The sequence below is a fragment of the Ovis canadensis genome, chromosome 2 (genome assembly GCF_042477335.2).
Source record: "Ovis canadensis isolate MfBH-ARS-UI-01 breed Bighorn chromosome 2, ARS-UI_OviCan_v2, whole genome shotgun sequence".
NCBI lineage: Eukaryota > Metazoa > Chordata > Mammalia > Artiodactyla > Bovidae > Ovis > Ovis canadensis.
In genome coordinates this window covers 171,211,917-171,231,783 of record NC_091246.1, presented here as the reverse complement: position 1 = coordinate 171,231,783, position 19,867 = coordinate 171,211,917, and the positions used below count along the sequence as shown (strand labels likewise).

Sequence of the window (19,867 nt, the reverse complement as noted above, 5' to 3'; positions counted from 1 at the left end):
ACTACGTGCAGGACACTGTAATACGCAGAGAAAGAACGGAGAAGAAGAAACTAGGATGTTTAACTTTGTGAAGCAAGTAACATGCTGTGTGCTCAGTGGCTCAGTTTTGTCTGACTCTGCAACCCCATGGGCTATAGCCTGCCAGGCTCCTCTGTCCATGAAACTTTCTAGGCAAGAATACTGTGGTGTGTTGCCATTTCCTCCTCCAGGGGATCTTCCCTACCCAAGGATGGAACCCACGTCTTCAGCCTTGGCAAGTGGATTCCTTACCACTGAGCCACCTGGGAAGACCAAGCAACTGTTAAATAATGTCATATGATAGAAAATCAGTGAGTACTGTTTTCCTATGTGTCTCTAATCCATAAATAAATACAATTAGAAAATTGCACATAGCAAAGAGTATGAGTATATGTCTTATGAATTTTACTGGTATTTCTTAGTATTATTTATTCACTAATCCAACAAATATTTACTGAACACTAAGAACTGGACCTTGGGAAAAGCTGTGGGAAAAGGCAGTGCCTCTACCTTCAGGGAACTTAGAAATAACAATATTTCCTGGGAAAATTTATGATGATCATTTGCTTATAAAAGTTCAAGAAAAAGGCAGTATTAAATATCATAAGACACCAAAAGAACCCTAAAGTATACTTTGCCTGTTTGCATTTGAATTTCAGTTGCTCAAAAATACATGAGTTATCCATCTGTTACTTTACAAATTTTTCTTTTTCCTCTCATCCACTCACAGAATGACCACTTCCTCACCATTACTAATACTGTCCAAGTGTCATGGAATAGGTACCACCATTTAGCAGTGACAAAAAATAAAAAAGTTATTAATAGCTATTCAGAATTGTTTGTTACTTAGTGAACCACTATACAAAATATCGAAAATGAAGAGCAAAAGAAATGGATGAAAGAAGATATTGAATTGTCTGGAAGAGGGTAAGTTGAGAAGAGGATTGTCAGTAGTTGGTGTTTATTAGTTTTACTTAATTCTTTAACAAGAGTCCAAAACACAGTATTTGGGTGCAATCTCACGCTAATGCAGTACTTGGGTACATTACTCTGCCTTGGAAATGCAGTGCTTGGATGCAATCTCTCTGCAGACAGAATAAATTCTGTTCATTTCTGAGATAAACCATTCATTATCACAAACCAAGTCTATGTCCCAACCACTAATGCCAAAGAAGCTGAAGACCTACAAGACATTCTAGAGCTAACACCGAAAAAAGAAGTTCTTTTTATCACAGGGGACTGGGATGCAAAAGTAGGAAGTCGAGAGATACTTGAAGTAACAGGCAAGTTTGGCCTTGAAGTGCAAAATGAAGCTGGGCAAAGGCTAACAGTTTTGCCAAGAGAATGCACTGATCATAGAAAATATCCTCTCCAAACAACATAAGAGATGACTATACACATGAACCTCACCAGATGCTCAATACCAAAATCAGATTGACTATATTCTTTACAGACAAAGATGAAGAAGCTCTATACAGTCAGCAAAAACAAAACTGCAAGGTGACTGTGCCTCAGATCATAAACTCCTTATTGCCAAATTCAGACTTAAGTTGAAGAAGGTAGAGAAAATCACTAGGCTATTCAAGTATGACCTAAATCAAATCCCTTATGATTATACAGTGGAAGTAACAAAGAGAGTCAAAGGATTAGATCTGATAGACATAGTGTCTCAAGAACTATGGACAGAGATGTGTATCAGTGTACAGGAGGTGGTGATTAAAACCATCCCCAAGAAAAAGAAATGCAAAAAGGCAAAATGTGTGTCTGAGGAGACCTTACAAATAGCTGAGAAAAGAAAAGAAGCAAAAAGCAAAGGAGAAGGAAAGATATACCTATCTGTATGCAGAGTTCCAAAGAATAGCAAGAAGAGATAAGAAAGCCTTCCTGAGCGATCAATACAAGGAAATAAAAGAAAACAACAGAATGCCAAAGACCAGAGTTCGCTTCAAGAAAATTAAAGATACCAAGGGAATATTTCATGCAAAGATGGGCACAATAAATGACAGAAACGGTATGGATCTAACAGCAGCAGAAGATATTAAGAAGAGGTGGCAAGAACACAAAGAAGAACTATATAAAAAGATCTTCATGACCCAGATAACCATGACAGAATGATCACTCGCCTAGAGGCAGACATCCTGGAACGTGAAGTCAACTGGGCTTTATAAAGCATCATGACGAACAAAGCCAGTGGAAGTGATGGAGTTCCAGCTGAGCTATTTCAAAGCCTAAAAGATGATGCTGTGACAGTGCTGCATTCAATATGCCAGCAAATTTGGAAAAGTCAGCAGTGGCCACAGGACTTGGAAAGGTCAGTTTTTATTCCAAGCCCAAAGAAAGGCAGTACTAAAGAATGTTCAAACTATTTCACAACTGCACTGATTTCACATACTAGCAAGGTAATGTTCCAAATTCTCCAAGCTAGGCTTTAACAGTACATGAACCGAGAAATTCCAGACGTTCAAGCTGGATTTAGAAAAGGCGGAAGAACCAGAGGTCAAACTGCCAACATCCAATGGATCACAGAAAAACAAGACAATCTCAGAAAAACATCTACTTCTGCTTCATTGACTACACTGAAACCTTTGACTGTGTGGATCACAACAAACTGTGGAAAATTCTTAAAGAGCTGGGAATACCAGACCACCTGACCTGCCTCCTGTGAAACCTGTGTACAGGTCAAGAAGCAACAAGTAGAACTGGACATGGAATGACAGATTGGTTCAAAAGTGGGAAAGGAGTAAGTCAAGGCCATAAGGGTGGTATCATCTGCATGTCTGAGGTTGTTGATATTTCTCCTGGTAATCTTGACTCCAGCTTGTGCTTCATCTATCCCTGGGAGCTCAGCTGGTAAAGGATCCAACTGCAATGCATGAAAGCCCAGTTCAATTCCTGGGTCAGGAAGACCCCCTGAGAAGGGATACCCATTGCAGTATCCTTGGGTTTCCATGGTGGCTCAGATGGTAAAGAATCCGCCTGCAATGCAAAAGACCTGGGTTCAGTCCCTGGGTCGGGAAGATCCCCTAGAGGAGGGCATGGCAACCCACTCCAGTATTCTTGCCTGGAGAATCCCCATGGACAGAGAAGCCTGGCAGGCTGCAGTCCATGGGGTCACAAAGAGTTGGATATGACTGAATGATTAAGCACAGCACACATCAAGGCTGCATACTGTCACCTTGCTTATTTAACTTATATGCAGAGTACATCATGTGAAATGCCAGGCTGGATGAAGCACAAGCTGGAATCAGGATTGCTGGGAGAAATATCAATAACCTCAGATACACAGATGACAAAACCATTATGGTAGAAAGCGAAGAGGAACTAAAGAGCCTCTTGATAAAGGTGAAAAAAGAGAGTGAAAAAGCTGGTTTAAAACTACACATTCAAAAAACTAAGATCAAGGCATCCAGTCGAATTATTTAATGGCAAATAGATAGGGAAACAATGGAAACGGTGACAGACTTTATTTTCTTGGGCTCCAAAATCACTGCAGATGGTGACTGCAGCCATGAAATTAAAAGATGTTTGCTCCTGAGAAGAAAAGCTATGACCAACCTAAACCACATATTAAAAAGCAGAGAAAAAGGTCTCTGTGGTGACAAAGGTCAGTATAGTCCAAGCTATGGTCTTTCCAGAACTCATGTATGGATGTGAGAGTTGAACCATAAAGAAGACTGAGCACCGAATAATTGATGCTTTTGAACTGTGGTATTGGAGAAGACTCTTGAGAGTCGCTTGGACTGCAAGGAAATCAAACCAGCCAATTTTAAAGGAAATCAGTTCTGAATATTCATCGGAAGGATGGATGCTGACACTGAAGCTCCAGTGCTTTGGCCACTTGATGTGAAGATCTGACTCATTAGAAAAGACCCTGGTGCTAGGAAAGATTGAAGGCAGGAGGAGAAGGGAACAACAGAGGATGAGATGGTGGATGGCTTCACCGACTCAATGGACATGAGTCTGCGCAAGCTCTGGGAGACAGTGAAGGACAGGGAAGCCTGGCATGCTGCAGTCCATGGGGTTGCAAAGAGTCGGACACAAGTGAGCGACTCAACAACAGCTAACTCTTACCAGGTATAAGAAATAATTCAAATACAATGTCTAAAAAAATAGAGGAAGTCAAATGAGCAGGTTAGGTCACTTTCTCTGCAATAAGCTCGGCAAACAGATTTCTCCAGCTCACCTGCAGTCGTATTTTACCTTCACCTCCAATTAGCAAAGGTAAAAGTATACTCAAAGAAATAAGGAAAGTCTACTTCTACAGGGTGGGAAAAAAGCAAAACTAATACATACAAGGTCTAGTCAAAATTTTTACCTACTAATAAAAAGCTTTCAAGCACATTTATAATTAGTTTTAAAGATGATATACTCCAGCTAATTGATCTGCACAAATATGGTAGCCAGTGATACAGCTGACCTAAAACGGCCATTTCTACTGTGAATAAGAAACTTGTTATGTTTACTAAAATTCATATCAACTTGAAATATTAGAACATTTGTTTCCATTTAACAAATATTTTTGGCAGTTATTCAGCTGTTATTCTTTTATTAAAATTAATGTAAAATTTCTGAAAGCTCAGACATTCATATAATTCTTTGGGGTTTAAACAAAGAGTTGATACTGTACATGTGAAAAACCTACTTTTGTGTTACAAAATTACAGTCATTTTTTTCAATAGGCATAAAAGCTGCTTTTCTTTAAAAAAAAAAAAAAAAAAGCAGATATTGTCAAACATTTAGAACCATGACACAAATGTATACCTTCTTCCTCTTTTAAAGTCTTTAACAGACAAGGGTTTAATTTAGCCACCTTCCATTTTACCTTTTTCATAAACACAAAATTTTTTTCAAATCAATTTTTTTTCAAATCAATCCAGTACCTGGGAAAATACCTACAAAATAAGAATTATTAAACAAATGTTAGCTGAAAAAAATGAATAAACAATGAAGAACTAGTTCACTTTTTCTAATTATAGAAATACAGATCTGACCACTATTTCAATTCATTAGAATTGATGCTTTCAAACTACGGTGCTGAAGAAGACTCTTGAGTTCCTTGGACAGCAAGGAGATCAAACCAGTCAATCCTAAAGGAAATCAATCCTGAATGCTCATTGGAAGGACTGATGCTGAAGCTGAAGCTCCAACACCGGCCACCAGATGTGAACAACTGACTCATTGGAAAAGACCCTGATGGAGGAGAAGAGGGCAACAGAGGATGCGATGGTTGGATAGCATCATACACTCAATGGACATGAGCTTGAACAAACTCCAGGAGACAGTGAAGGACAGGGAAGCCTGGTGTGCTGCAGTCCATGGTGTTGCAGAGTCGGACATGACTGAGCGATTCAACAACAATAACAACCCACTATAATGGGCTTCCCATGTGGCACTAGTGGTAAAGAACCCAACTGCCAATGCAGGAGACTTAAGAGACATGGATTCAATCCACAGGTCGGGAAGATCCTCTGGAGGAGGGCACCACAACCAACTCCAGTATTCCCGCCTAGAGAATCCCATGGACAGAGGACCCTGGCAGGCCACAGTCTATAGGGTCTTAAGGAGTCGGACATGACTGAAGAAACTGAGCAGACACACGCCCACTATAATATTTAGTTGACTGCTGCTGGTTCAGTTATAATTCAAAATTGATGCCACAACTGAAATAAATTAAATAGAAACCAAAAATATCTGAATAATATCCATACTATCATTTCCCCCAATCGCTATGAACCATCTGTATTGATGAACAAACATAGCAGCATATTGTAGCTGTGGGCCAAACATTCTTGAAACATAAATTTTTTAAATTAAAGTATTAATTTTATGCCATCTCTTCTACTTACATTTTAAAAGAAAATAACGGCTAGAGATTAATAACCTAAAAATGAACATTTCAGAACAAAGGAGTTACAAAGAACAACAGCACAAATTCTAATTTCACAATAGCATCTTCAGTTTACAAAATATTCTTTGAACGTTATCTCACTTGATCCTCATAACAAACCCTGAAGATAAAGAGACAGGTATTATTTTTTCTTTTCACTGTCTTGCAGATGAAGACACAAAAGGACAATGAATCTGCCCATTGATAGCTAAGTGGCTGAACCTTGTCTTGAATTCAGCTCCTCTGACTTCTAAGAGTCCAGTGTTCTCCCCAAGTCCCTCACAATTACTACGTAATAATTCATCTAACAGGTACAAAGAGAAACTTAAAACCCATCAAACATTCCTAGGAATGCCCAAACACTGAAGGAATTCACATTGTGTGGCTAATATTTATAAGTCAAGATTAGTCAATATCTAAGTGTCTAATCTGTGGTTTGGAGCTGTGAACAAATACCACATTAGTCAGCAAGACAGAGTGAGAGAACAACTGACGCTCCATGTCTATGAAAAAAGAAGACATTCTTGGTTTAGTATGCTTAGCAGCTGAAAAAAAAAAAAAGTACGGCAAATTGAAAAGTAAAACAGAAATGAAAATGAATGCTGATGATTTCAAACTGAATATTCTGAATTGCAAATGTGGAAATACTGATTCAAATAGCACTATTACATTAAACTCTATTAGAGTGAAGGCTTCAGGTGACTCATATAGATAAATTCGGAAAGAAGGGATTTCCCCATCACCCCCCACATTTTAAAATGTAAAACAAAAATAGCAAACAAAACCAAGTTGTGATGTTACTTTACAGATTTCCTACAATCTCTCTAAAATCTAAGACATACCAAGTCTGTAACTACTGATGCTCTTCTAAAGACTAAAAATCCATAATAACTGAAGTAGTAACTTTTTTACTGTGGTCATAACAGAATGTAAATGTCATGAATTCTCCAAGTTTTGATATAATCAATATCTTAAGGGTTTATCATTAAAAATAGCAATATGCATTAGAAACCCTAGAATATGACAGTTTTTTAAACACTGATAACGCAAATTCCTCTGATTCTGGGGCCAGAGCAAGCTGAAGGATGCAACAGCCAAAAAGAAAACTATTTATCCAACTATTTCTCAAAACTTCCTTTTTCAGTAATTCTAAGGGGCTGGTATTCACCACAACTCCTCTCAGATTTAGACATCTAATTAGAAACTGCATTTTTAATACTAGTTAATACTTGTAAAGTATATGCATGTTGAACACATTAAAGAACAAAAGTTTTCTGGGAGCTTTTTTCCATGGGAAAAAAAAATAAAGAAAACTCAACGCTGTTTAAGTGGATCACTACCATCTGCCAGCATTTTATCTAAAATAAAACTGACTGAAGGAAGGCAAATATTAAGATCATGTTTCTACAAGACTGAATGCTTTTCAGGTACCTCAAATCTAAAACTGCCACTGTTTCTTCTTCTTGTGTGTATGTATATGTGTGTCTTCTTTTTCCTACTCCCAGTTCTAAATAACAAAATCAGACCTCCAAAAAAAGCAAAATGATTACTTACATAAAATGAAAATGTCAGTCACTCAATCGTGTCTGACTCTTTGCAACCCCATGAACTCCTCTGTCCATGGAATTCTGCAGTGGAGTGGGTGGCCATTTCCTCTACTCATATATTCAATACTCAAATTTCAGAGCACAACCTCTACTTCTCTTGTCTTACATTTTCCAAAAAGTACTGCAAATAAAATATGAATGCCATTAAGTATTTTTAAATACTTGGAAAAAATAATAACTGCTACTAAAATGATTACATAGTTCCCCTAATCATTTTTTATGAGCCCCTGAATTAAACTCCATTTCCACCTGTTGCAAGAGTCAAGGACTGCCAAACCTTTGTGATAATGGCACTAGGCTATTGCTTGAATTCCTGGCAACAATCTTCTTATAAAATGGTATAGAGAAGTATTTTTTCAATAAAAATGAATTGATGTTTTTTTGTTTTAAAACGTTTTAAAAATCCCCTTCGAGAAGACTGAAGACATTCAGCAATGTCACAAAATAAAAGCTAAGAATCACTACATCTGAATGAGAAACTCTACAATACAAATGGTGTGTACATACACAGACATGCACCATATACAAATAATATATGCATTTAATATAATTGGACTTCATGAAGTAAGTTTTCATTTTACTTAAGGTTAAGGAGTCAAAACAAAAAACCAATGACAAAAAAACTAGTTCACATTCTTAGCCACTTTCATTTTCTGAAAATCACCAAAACAGTTTGTATATAAATAAATATCTCAATATACAGAAAAACAGACTATGGGCTAAAAAATCCCCTATATTTTCAGATCTACTATTGTAGTGAAAGATAGGTTACCACGTGTGCAGATTTTCCTAGAAACATATTAGTATCTGACAGCTTTAGAAAGGCTGATTCAAGTGAACACTGTCCAAAGAGTATAGGAGAAAATAAATAAGTAAAAGGAACAGAACTATATCCAAGAGAAGTAATTCATTCCTAAAGCATACTGTCTTATTCACCTTCTTATCATTTGTGTCTGGCCCACAGTGTGTGTTCTTCAAACAGACGCCTTGCCAATCCAGACCACTGAGGAAGACACTGGCTTTCCTAAAACTGAGTGCAAGTTGAGTGACAACCACAAGCTTCACTCATTCATTTCTACTTTGGGATTCAGCATAGATACACTTAATACCTGACTCTTCCCTTTTTTTGAGGGGAGTGGGTGATAAGTTTGAGAAGTTAATACCAAGTAGTGAATCTCTTACTGATTATGTGTGTATGTGTATGTAATATGTACACTGACACACACATACATGTGTGTGTGTATATACATATGTTATCAATTTTATTAAGTGTTACATTAATTCTTTAAAGAAAAGCAAGTTTTGTTGCATTAAAGTATATGGAATAACTCAAAATGCTGCCAAAGTAAACCCACTGATTCAGTTTGATGGGTAAATATAAATGATTTACAACTAGCATAGCTATTTTAAAAATAATTATAACTAATAAAGTAGTTTGTGCTCTCTGTGGTCTTTCCTATACTAATTTGTATATAAAATATTTTTTTCATAGATAGGATAAGAGTAAGTTTCAATTTAGTTCCTAGACAAATTTTAAAACTAGTGAAATGCAAATATAAATTTCATTCATACTATTTCCTTCACCTTTATCATCCCTACTGTCGTTTTTCTCATTCAGAATCTACTTCTACATTAGCTGTTAAGAATCCAATAGCCATCTCTACGCTCATCCATGGTCTCCATCCCATACAGATGTAATAATTGTCCTGCACACAGTTTTCCTTACCTCACTTCCGTGTCTGACTGCAGTATTCACTGTGATTTACCTGTAAAACATTGCTTCCTCTTCTTCAGATAGTAGCAGTGCAATTTCCTTTTGCTCTCTTGCACTCAGTTCAAAAGGTTTGGGGGCGGTCAACCCCTTAGTGGCCATGTGACCCTGGGTCTGGCCAATCATGACATCAGATGTTCTTTGTCACAGTAATAAATTCAAAGACCACACAATTTTTAAAAAAAGTCCTTCCACTCAATCTGGGACTTTGGATACAACTGTCAAGAGAAAGGTACACTCCTTCAGATAGGGTAACTAAGCAGAGGAGAGATAAGTTCAGCTCTGGGAAAGATCCATTTGGAGAGAGCCACACCAGAGGAAAGGAGAGTCAAGAAAACAAGAGGCCTAATGAATCACTGGATCCAGCTTTGCCTGGAGTCACTCTCGACTTTCAGTTACATGAGCCAATACACTTTCCCTTATGTTTAAGTGATCTTGAATTGGAGTGTATTATGTGCAACTAACAGGGTCCTGAGTAAGACAGTCTTCAAAGGATGGATGCATGCAAGCTAAGTCGCTTCAACTGTGTCCAACTCTCTGTGACTCTTTGGGACTACAGCCTGCCAGGCTCCGTTGTCCATGGGATTCTCCAGGCAAGAATGCTGGAGTGGGTTGCCATGCCCTCCTCCAGGGGATATTCCTGACCTATAAATCCATCCCACGTCTCTTACATCTCCTGCATTAGCAGGTGGGTTCTTTACCACTAGTGCCACCTGGGAAGACCCTTCAAGGGATATTCATAGCCTAAAGCAAAAGCTCCCTAAATCCTTAACCTTGAATTCAAGAATGCTCATGAACTAACAAAATCTGCCTTATCCTCCCAATCTGATGTCCCACAATTCTTCCTAGCTCAGAACATGTTTATGTTAAACCAAGATTTTAGAGATTGTTTGTTCTATTACTGTAGACTAAGGTCTATACAGTAACATCTTCAGTATTTAGTGTACCTATATTATGTTCTATGCCCTGTAGAGACATACAGCTAAACACAAAGGTCAGCCACATTCTCTTTGAAAAAGCAAATATAATGATGAAATCCTGAGGGTGGGACAGAATATCCAAACAACTAATAAGCTATATCAGAACAACTTAAAAGATATAAGCACTACTGGAAAGACTTATTGCTTAAGCCTCTCAATTCTAAAAAAAGTAAAATGTTCACGAAGATATACAAGCAAGACAGAAAATAATTTCTGTATTAAATAAAGCAGTGGTTGACAACAAAGTTGAATGAGAGAATAAATTTGTCTTTGTCTTAGAATTCCTTAAATCTTGATCTTGATTTTAATGCCTTATTTATAATATCATAGAACTCAATAGAAGAAACTAAAATCTTTAATTACAGATGAAAAAAATAAGACTTTAAGGTTAAAAAAATTACTTTTCCAAGGTCAAACAATTAATTGATGGCAGAGATGGGATTAGAACCCAGAAGTGCTGATTATCCTACTGTTTTGTATTATTTCTTTCCAACATGAGTGATTTATATTCTTTTAATGAACACTTTCATGTATATGTGCATGTAAATATATTTTATTTAAGATTATCTGAAGATGCATTCTTGGACAGAGTATAAACCAGAGACATACACACAAAGGCCTAAATGAACCAGTTAAGTACCATAAATCTAGAAACAAGTCAGTATAAAGCAATGGTAACTAGTTGTACTTGTGACCAAAACAAAGAATGTCTGTCTGTCTTAAAAGCAGTAAAAATTAAAAATGCTTAAATAATTGGGTGGCCAAGCTAAACACTTCTTTGGGCCAAATTCTAATCTCTCATTTATCTTATAGCTTCCACACCATAAATTAAAAAGCCCACTCTTCATGGGTGGCCACTAGCAAAATTAAAAAGCCTTTAATACAATAATGTGAAATTTTATAAAATATCTCATACATATTCTAGATTCTATAAACTTTCCTGAACTAAGAAACTTTTTTTTTTCCAGAAACATTTTTATACAGGGGAAATTCCAGAAAATTATATTTTTTATTACCAAAATTTACATAATGAATGATGACTGATTTCATAGTATGATTAATACAGCCCATAAAAATAAGTGAGTAAGTGTATAAGGAATTCTTTAGTTTAATCCCATAATACTGAGGCCCTTAATACACAGGCCTGTAAATGTTTCTAAGCAGTTTCTGTGTAGAAGAGATGATATCCCTGGACACAGGATTCTAGTAGTGCTGAAGGCAGAGAAAAAAAAAAAAAACAGCAAATTAGCAAAGCCAATTGCAACTATACTTTGTATTTTCAAAACCACAGATATGAAAGCATTCATTCAACCGTATTTACTCAACAGCTACTATCTGCTAAGAAGCATATTAAATACTGGGCATAAAAATGGTAAACAAGACAACTATGCCCCTTGTCATCATGGGACTTACAGAACAAAGGAAAAAATCAAACAGAGAAAATCATCACAAATCATATGCGATGTAACTACAGAGTGGAGAGAAAAAAAGGATGCTGAAATAGAGACAGGGTGATCAGGCAAGGCCTCTCTGAGAAGAGGAAGGATGGAAAAGGTAAGTAAAGGTGTGGAGAGCAGGCATGAGTTAGTGTAACCAGCTAGGGGACCAGCAAGGAACAACAGGACCTGAGGCAGGAAAGAGTTTGCTGTTTGTGAGTAAGAGGACAGGCCAGTGTCACTACTAGAGCAGATCAGTGAGTTGCTGGGGCTGAGAGATGAGGTTGCAGAGGTAAGCAGGGCCTATGAATCCTGGGTGTAATCTGGACTCTTAAGATATGCAAGAGGAAGTCACTGATGGTTTTTAATTCGGGATTATTTAATACAAGCTCCTAGTATAGCAACTGGATATACAGGCACTAAACTGTCTTTCAATCAACAGAGTTTACTAAATGCTTACTAAGTATCAGCACTGTGTGTCCCCATTTGTCAAACCTGCCTTTCCATCAGCAGTATTAGATTAGACACTGGCTCTTTTTCTTTTTTTAAATAAAGGATACTTGCTTTACAATGTTGTGTTAGTTTTTGCTGTACAACAAAGTGAACCAGCTATATGTACACATATATCCCCTCCTTCTTGGACCTCATTTACCATCTACCCCTGACCAACCCTCCTAGGTCATCACAGAGCACCGAGCTGAGCTCCCTGAGCTATACAGCAACTTCCCACCAGCTATCTATTTTATGCATGGTGGTGTATATATGTCAATGCTACTTTCCCAATTTGTTCCACCCTCCTCTTTGTCCTGCCCCCCTATTTACGTGTCCATACTAGGCATCTGTGTCTCTATCAGTTCAGCTGCTCAGACGTGTCTGACTCTTTGCGACCCCATGAACCGCAGCACACCAGGCCTCCCTGTCTATCACCAACTCCCAGAGCCTACCCAAACCCATGTCCATCGAGTCAACAATGCCATCCAACCATCTCATCCTCTGTCGTCCCCTTCTCCTCTAGCCTTCAATCTTTCCTAGCATCAGGGTCTTTTCAAAAGAGTCAGCTCTTTGCGTCAGATGACCAAAGTATTGGAGTTTCAGCTTCAACATCAGTCCTTCCAATGAACACCCAGGACTGATCTTGCTTAGGATGGACTGGTTAGATCTCCTTGCAGTCCAAGGGACTCTCAAGAGTTCTCCAACACCACAGTTCAAAAGCATCAATTCCTCAGCGATCAGCTTTATTTATAGTCCAACTCTCACATCCATACATGACCACTGGAAAAACTATAGCCTTGACTAGACGGACCTTTGTTGGCAAAGTCATGTCTCTGCTTTTTAATATGCTGTCTAGGTTGGTCATAACTTTCCTTCCAAGGAGCAAGCATCTTTTAATTTCATTGCTGCAATGACCATCTGTAGTGATTTTAGAGCCCAGAAAAATAGGTTCATCTGTACCACTTTTCTAGATTCCACATATATACATTAATATAACTTCTTAATACATGCTGATGAAGGGGGTAAAATGGAAAAAAAGCTTGGAAAAGAGCCAAAAGAAAACCAGTCTGGGGGAAATTTTGGGCAAACCACCCTTCCCCCAGCCTTCTCTCAACTACTTATATTCAATCACAGGAATTTCTCCTAAAAAGGGAGTATTAAGTTGTGATGATCAGCATGAGACAGTGAGCAAGGAGAAACACAGGAAAGACTGTTTACAGGAAAAAAATTTACTAAAATAGATGATTATGGTCTTTAGAAAGATAGGATAATGAAAGAGACATGCAGCACTTTTGTGAGCACAAGGCCTCCTGGTTTCTGCCTACAGTTATCCTCATGGGCTGGCTGGTCAGGAGGCTGGCAGGTCTATCATGTGAAAGAACCACAAAGTATAAACTAAGGAAAGATGGAGAAGAATCAGTCATTTACTAAACAGGACAATGTGTCCAAAGTCAGCTTGTTGTTCTTCAGTCACTCAGTCGTGTCCAATGCTTTGCGACCCAATGCACTGCAGCATGCCTGGCTTCCCTGTCCTTCACTATCTCCTGGAGTTTTCTCAAACTCATGTCCATTGAGTTGATGACACCATCCAACCATCCCATCCTCTGTCATCCCCTTCTCCAAGGAAATTGGTGAGCATGAAAGCTTTCCTAAGAGAGATGGCTTAAGAGAAGGGAAGGACGCCAGAACAGCTGCACCACAGCTTCAGGATGTCAGACATCCAGCTCTGTGCTCACCCTACAGAGCTCCCAACGCAAACATATTTCCTTGACTAAGACCTTAATAAAGCAGAAACACCTTCTGCAATAAACAAATGTCAGGAGTGGAAGTACAATGAAAATAAGGAAAAACAACTAGATTAGAAGCGCTCTAAGATTCGATTCACAGTTTCAACTGTTATATAAAAAATAAGCTGTTACTTCTAAAAGCAAAATTATGAAGGTCCTTACTCTACAGCCAAAGCATTTTTAAACAAGTATGACTTTTCATCCACTTAAGGATATTTAGGGAATTTTTTTTTTTACCCTTTCCATTTCCTTCATTAAAAATAATGATTTTCTCTCCTTTGTAAAAGTGGAATAAAACATCTAGTTTGTCTTTTAAAATACAATTGTCAGATTTCAAAAGATTAAACATATGGAAGATTTACCCCACAGATCTTTAAGGTACAGGGTCTGTTTAAATAAAATAATATCGTACATAAAGATGCACTGTTACCTGGGGGCTGTACAGAATCTTAAAAGCGAAATTTTATCTTTAAAATATGCTAGAAGGAGTATTCAAAACATGCACTTGATGTCGCACTGTTGTGCTTAGCTCTTTGGAAACAGTGGGTTCACAATGCAGGCTACTAACTATACAAACACTTCTGAATTAGCAGTCAATGGTGAGAATAAACTACGAACTGCATAACAAGAAAATTTTTTTTCTCCTGCTACTGGAATATTTTACTTCTTGATAGCACTGAAGAAGAAACACAGAGAAAAGCAGAAAAGATACAGTGTGGAAACTCTTCTTTAGGATGCATGTAATATGGTTAATTTCCAGTTTTGCAATGAAGGATGTGCTAGAGCAATTTAAGTGTTAGTCATTCATGTACGTGTTCATGGCTTTGAAAAAGAGAGAGAGAGAGAGAGAGAGAGAGAGAGAGAGAGAGGGAGGGAGGGAGGAGGGGGAAGCCAGAGAAAAATAGTGAAACAGAGACTGACTGAATGGCCAGTTATTTGGTTTTCAGTATCACACTATTTTTGTAGCATTGGGTCAGTTATATTTTCAACCTCAAGTCCAAATGGTTTTATACTGTCAATCAGAGGAAAGTTCACTGAAATGAGATATTGTGAACAAAGCCCTAAGCACCATACAAATACTAGAAAGCTGCTGTGTGCACTGCCTAGACACAAGAGCAGACAGGTAGAAAAAAAAAAAAGAGAGAGAGAGAGAAAGAGAGAGAATCCCACAGTTAGGCATTACAGGATATGAAAGCTGGCTGGCTGGGCAACAGTGATGAGGAAAACTCTCAGCCAGTTCTCATAAAATGGAAGAGTCACATATGGGTCGGACTACGGGATGCTGTATCACACCTACTGTCACTATTATTTACACAGTGTCAGAACATCATCCAAACCCCAAGAAGCGCATGCAACTGATGATATAAGGACACTGAGCTGGGCAGTACTGGAATGCCACCTCCCGCCAAGTTTATAAACCAAGTGGAGAACGTCACAGTATAGCAGTTTGAGGCTAATTTGGGAATGGCAGGCACTGAGCATCCCAAACCAGAACGGTATCTGTCTTCATGAGTCTACCCTATAATTTTAAAAAAGGAAAACCTCACGAGAGGAAAATTCAAATGATGAGTGACTTCTACAGCTAAAAGCTAGAGAGACGAGCTCCAAAGGAGAAAATTCTCCTAACAGTTAATACGTTTGAAAAATTAGACAAAGTGGATAATTTCTTAGAAAAGCATAACTTGTTAACACCTCACTCAAAATGAAATGGAAAATCTGAATGGAATTATAATCATTAAAGATACTGTCACATTAACTAAAAAATCTCCCCATTAATAGACAGGGACTGGGTCCCCGTGCAGGTCGGTTTACACCAGGGCTACCTTGCCTCTTTCAGACTTGTGTTACATGACAAAAGTGCTCAGTTTTGTAGGTTTTCTGTTTCTTGTAGCCATACAAATCCTAACTGGTATTGATTATCATTATGATTTTTCCTTTCTCTACTCCTAACCATTGAACCTGGAAAGATTTTTCATCTTCATTTTATACATACATACATACATATATATACATATATACATACATATATATATACATACATATACATACATATATATATATATATATATATATATATTTGTTGTTGTTGCTTAGTCATTGAGTCATATCCAACACTTTTGTGATCTCACCAGGCCCCCCTGTCAATGGGATTTCCCAGGCAAGAACACTGGAGTGGGTTGCCATTTCATTATACAGGGGATCTTCCCAACCCAGAGGTCAAACCTATATCTCCTGCTTGGCAGGCGAATTATTTACCACTGAGCCACAAGGGAAGCCCATATGCTTGTGTGTGTGTGTGTGTGTGTGTGTGTGCTTTCAATTTCACTATTTTTTGTTCTTTTTATTTTTCCTTCCCAGTACTATGCCTAGATTCAAGTAAGAGGGGCCCTACCCTCCGTCGGCCATAAGCTTTAGAAAGTTCTAAATGTCACAATTTAAAAAATAATAATAATAAATCTAATTATTAAAGATGATGTGGCTTTGTCACTTTAGATGCAACCCACATTGTGACATGCAGTATGTTCACTATGACTCAGTTCTGTTTTTTAGTATCCACAATAATTTCTTCTGTGACCCACGAATTATTTAGAATTATGCTTTTATTTCCTGGCTTACAGGGTTTGGGAGGAATCTTTCTTAATGATTTCTCTAGTGTTCACACTTCAGAATGATTTCATCTGAGGGGCGATGGAGGGTTGCTTGGGGCGTGCTGCCCACAGCTGCTTCTGCAGGCAAAGGGCTGATGAGACCGATGGCAGGAAGCTGACCACGGCACACGCGGCAGGAGACAGGAGGAGGGGAGTGGGTGGGGCACCAACAGCCTCTGCTCCACTGATCGCCAAGCAACTATCTTCATTCATTTCCAGTGCACTCTTCCACTGTTCCATTCTTAGAACCTCCTTTCTTGGTACAAAAGATAGCATCCAATAACACTGTCTGTCACCTTACCTTTGGTCCCTTGTCTTGGAGAGGTTCTGATAAAAGGATATGGAAAGCTTCCTAATTCAGGTTAACTCTGCCCAACATTTCAAGAATGTAACATATAACAACTCAGTTAACCTGTCCCCTTTATGAAAACTAAGCAACCACAGCTTCAAAGCTAGGTGATCACTCTAATTTCCACAACCCTCTACCGTTCCTCTCTCACTGTGCTCGCTATGAACTTAAAAGGAAATATATTTCATTTTACAAAATACATCTATATGCTTTAGCCAGAGAGGGTTTTCAGAGAACTAAGGAGCTACAGCCTCACAGCCCTTCATCAGACATTGTTGACAGCCCAGGTGTTTCGTCCTCCAGCTATCACCTCCCAGTTGTAGAGATCATAACCGCAGTCAAACACAGAGAAGGGGAGATGGCTTTCTCTTTTTATTTAACAACAACAACAAAAAAATACTTAGTTGGAAGAAACCCCAAAAGTCATCTACTTAAATCAAAATTTGCCAGAATCCAGCACTAGCTTCAAAGGAAAGCCTGGACTATCTGCCAGAGAACGGGATCATCACGATGACTTAGGTCTGTCAAGCTTCACTCCCAAGTGCTGGGTACTTAGCCACCCCAAAGAAAACTGATTCTGTCAACAAGGAAGAAGGGTGGTTAAGTGGGCAATGATCAGTATCTGCTACAATACCTCAGATGGAATTAAACTATATATAATGGTAAGCATCAGAGAGTGAACAAAAAACGATTTTAAGAGTGATCCTTTCAGTTTAGTAAAGATGCTGCAGAAGGAAAAAAGAATGAAATATCTTTGATGCCTACTCTAGGTATATTTTAAGAAAGTAGAAATTGCTTGATCCTGGGACAAATGACTCATACATTTCAGAACATGAAATTGAGGCCCATCCTCAGAAACATTTTTCTGCATTCTGTGAAGTTTCCAGAAGGCAAAGCTTTAATATAACCTAATAATTACCAAACTACTCTTGAGAAAAATAAACCACGGAGCTTTTGTAATCTGTAATAAAAATTAAACAGCTCTAAATGTGAATCATGATGTATTCCTTTCGTCGTCAAGATAAAGCAAAATCGAACTGATTAATTAGGCTGGTGAATTTATTTTTTTACTAATAAAATATTACCCACATAACAAGCTTATAAAAACAATGACTACATGTACAGATGTTAAAAAAAAAATAACCTGTGTACCTACATTCCAGGTCTTTCTCATCAGATACATTCTTACTAGTTAAGAGTAGTTTTTGCCTAGTATGCAATATTGGTGCTTACTCATTTTATCTTTATGAATTTTGGTGATTTCATTTGACAAATGTATAAACAGAGGGAGCAAACAGAAATCAAGACGATTTCGTATCTTTAAAAGTCTCTAGAGAGATCAGATTTATCTGGTATAACAAAATGTCATTCTTGCACTTCAATCTAGAGTTGAGTGAGCATATTTTTTTAACTCAGTGTAAGTTTGCAAGCTGCTGCTATTTTTCTAAAAGTGTTCAAAAAGGTGATTTGGTAAACAGTAGATAAGTTAACCCTAGTCAAATATAACTGTAAGTTAGACTAGTGAGGTATATTTTTTAGTGAAGTCTGATTAGGTTAATAAGTATCATTAACTGCAGCTTAAATGGTTGAGCTTGAAAGACCACAGATACCGCTGATAGGACCTGGAGCTTATGGCTATCAGAAAGTAAAACTCTACATTATCATATTCCAAAAACCTACCACCCAAATAAGACTGCTTCAAAAACCAATATGATGTTCATACTCAAATGCTTCAGACCTCAAACAGTGGGAAAGCCATGCACACAGAAGTGTTTGTCTGCATGCTAGCCATATACATATATTTTTGATACAATAATTCCATCCAGAAATACTGCATAATCAAAATGAAATCTAATAGCAGATAGAAAAATGGTTCATTTCAATGTTCAAATCACTGTACAAATGTATCGTATCATTTGGTACATATGAATGTATTACATCAAATGGTAATGTTAAATGAAAATGTGCCATAAAGCCAACCTGATCACTTGACCTTAAGTAATATAATGGAAATGGTGCTGCAAAAACACAATTAAATGAGATGTGAAAGCAACTATAAACAGTCAGATCTTAACACAGCAATAGGCTTGTCACTGCCCTTAAGATTTTTTATCGATACATGCATTGAAATTTCTAATACTACTAGTGAATCTACAATACTCATTTGGTGACACCACAATATTAAACATTTAATTATGTAAGGAAAAATACACTTTAGATTAGAAGAATACAAAATTCTCAACACGCCCCCAAACAGTTTTTACCTTTAAATTCCAAGCAACATGGCTTGAGTGTTCACTGCTGTTTCATCCGACAATCTGAATTCTCAGAGGTGATGCATGGCTTTCATACACCAAATGGGCTATTTTCTGAATCCCCCAAATTACTACTAAGAACAGCAACCTACATTTAAATCTCAAGCTGCTCTCTCCCTTGTCACTGCTCCACCCTACAAGCAGCAGCAGATGGATATGGCTGCTGAAGCCAAGGTGGGCATTGCAGCTTGCAATATGCCCTCACTCTAACAACCTGTCTCGAACTCCATTCATTATCAGTCTGGCACTCCTCACTACTGCCGACATCAATGTAGCCCTACACAGAAGGGTCCAGAGTGGTAAGAACATCGGATATGTAAACCACAGTAGGATAATCATCTACTACTTAACCATCAAGAGACACATGGCAATAGGGATGTTCCAGAGGGATTTCATTCTACTTGTTTCCTTAAAATGGAATCAGTAGTTCCCATTCAGATTTTCAGTGTGTCTCATGAGACTTTCTAATAGGTCCCCCTAGTTCCCACTGCCTAGCGATACAAAATTCAAAACTGAGATCTGTGTCCCCTATCTGTGTCCCCAAATCTATTCATCCTTCCAGAGTAAGCAAAGGTGA

The 19,867-nt window shown here is 37.9% G+C and overlaps 1 protein-coding gene across 27 annotated transcripts in view; it reads right to left on the bottom strand.

The window, feature by feature from the left end:
* GTDC1 (glycosyltransferase like domain containing 1) overlaps positions 1-19,867 on the bottom strand; it is a 502,335-nt gene that overhangs the window by 364,150 nt on the left and 118,318 nt on the right. For 3 of the 27 annotated variants that reach the window (XM_069577660.1, XM_069577661.1, XM_069577662.1), the window contains one exon: positions 7,460-7,633. The exons of the other annotated variants lie outside the window; for them this stretch is intronic. In XM_069577660.1, coding sequence (XP_069433761.1) covers positions 7,460-7,461 — 2 coding nt within the window. In that variant the 5' untranslated portion in view covers positions 7,462-7,633. The remainder of the gene's footprint in view (positions 1-7,459; positions 7,634-19,867) is intronic. 27 annotated transcript variants of the gene reach the window in all.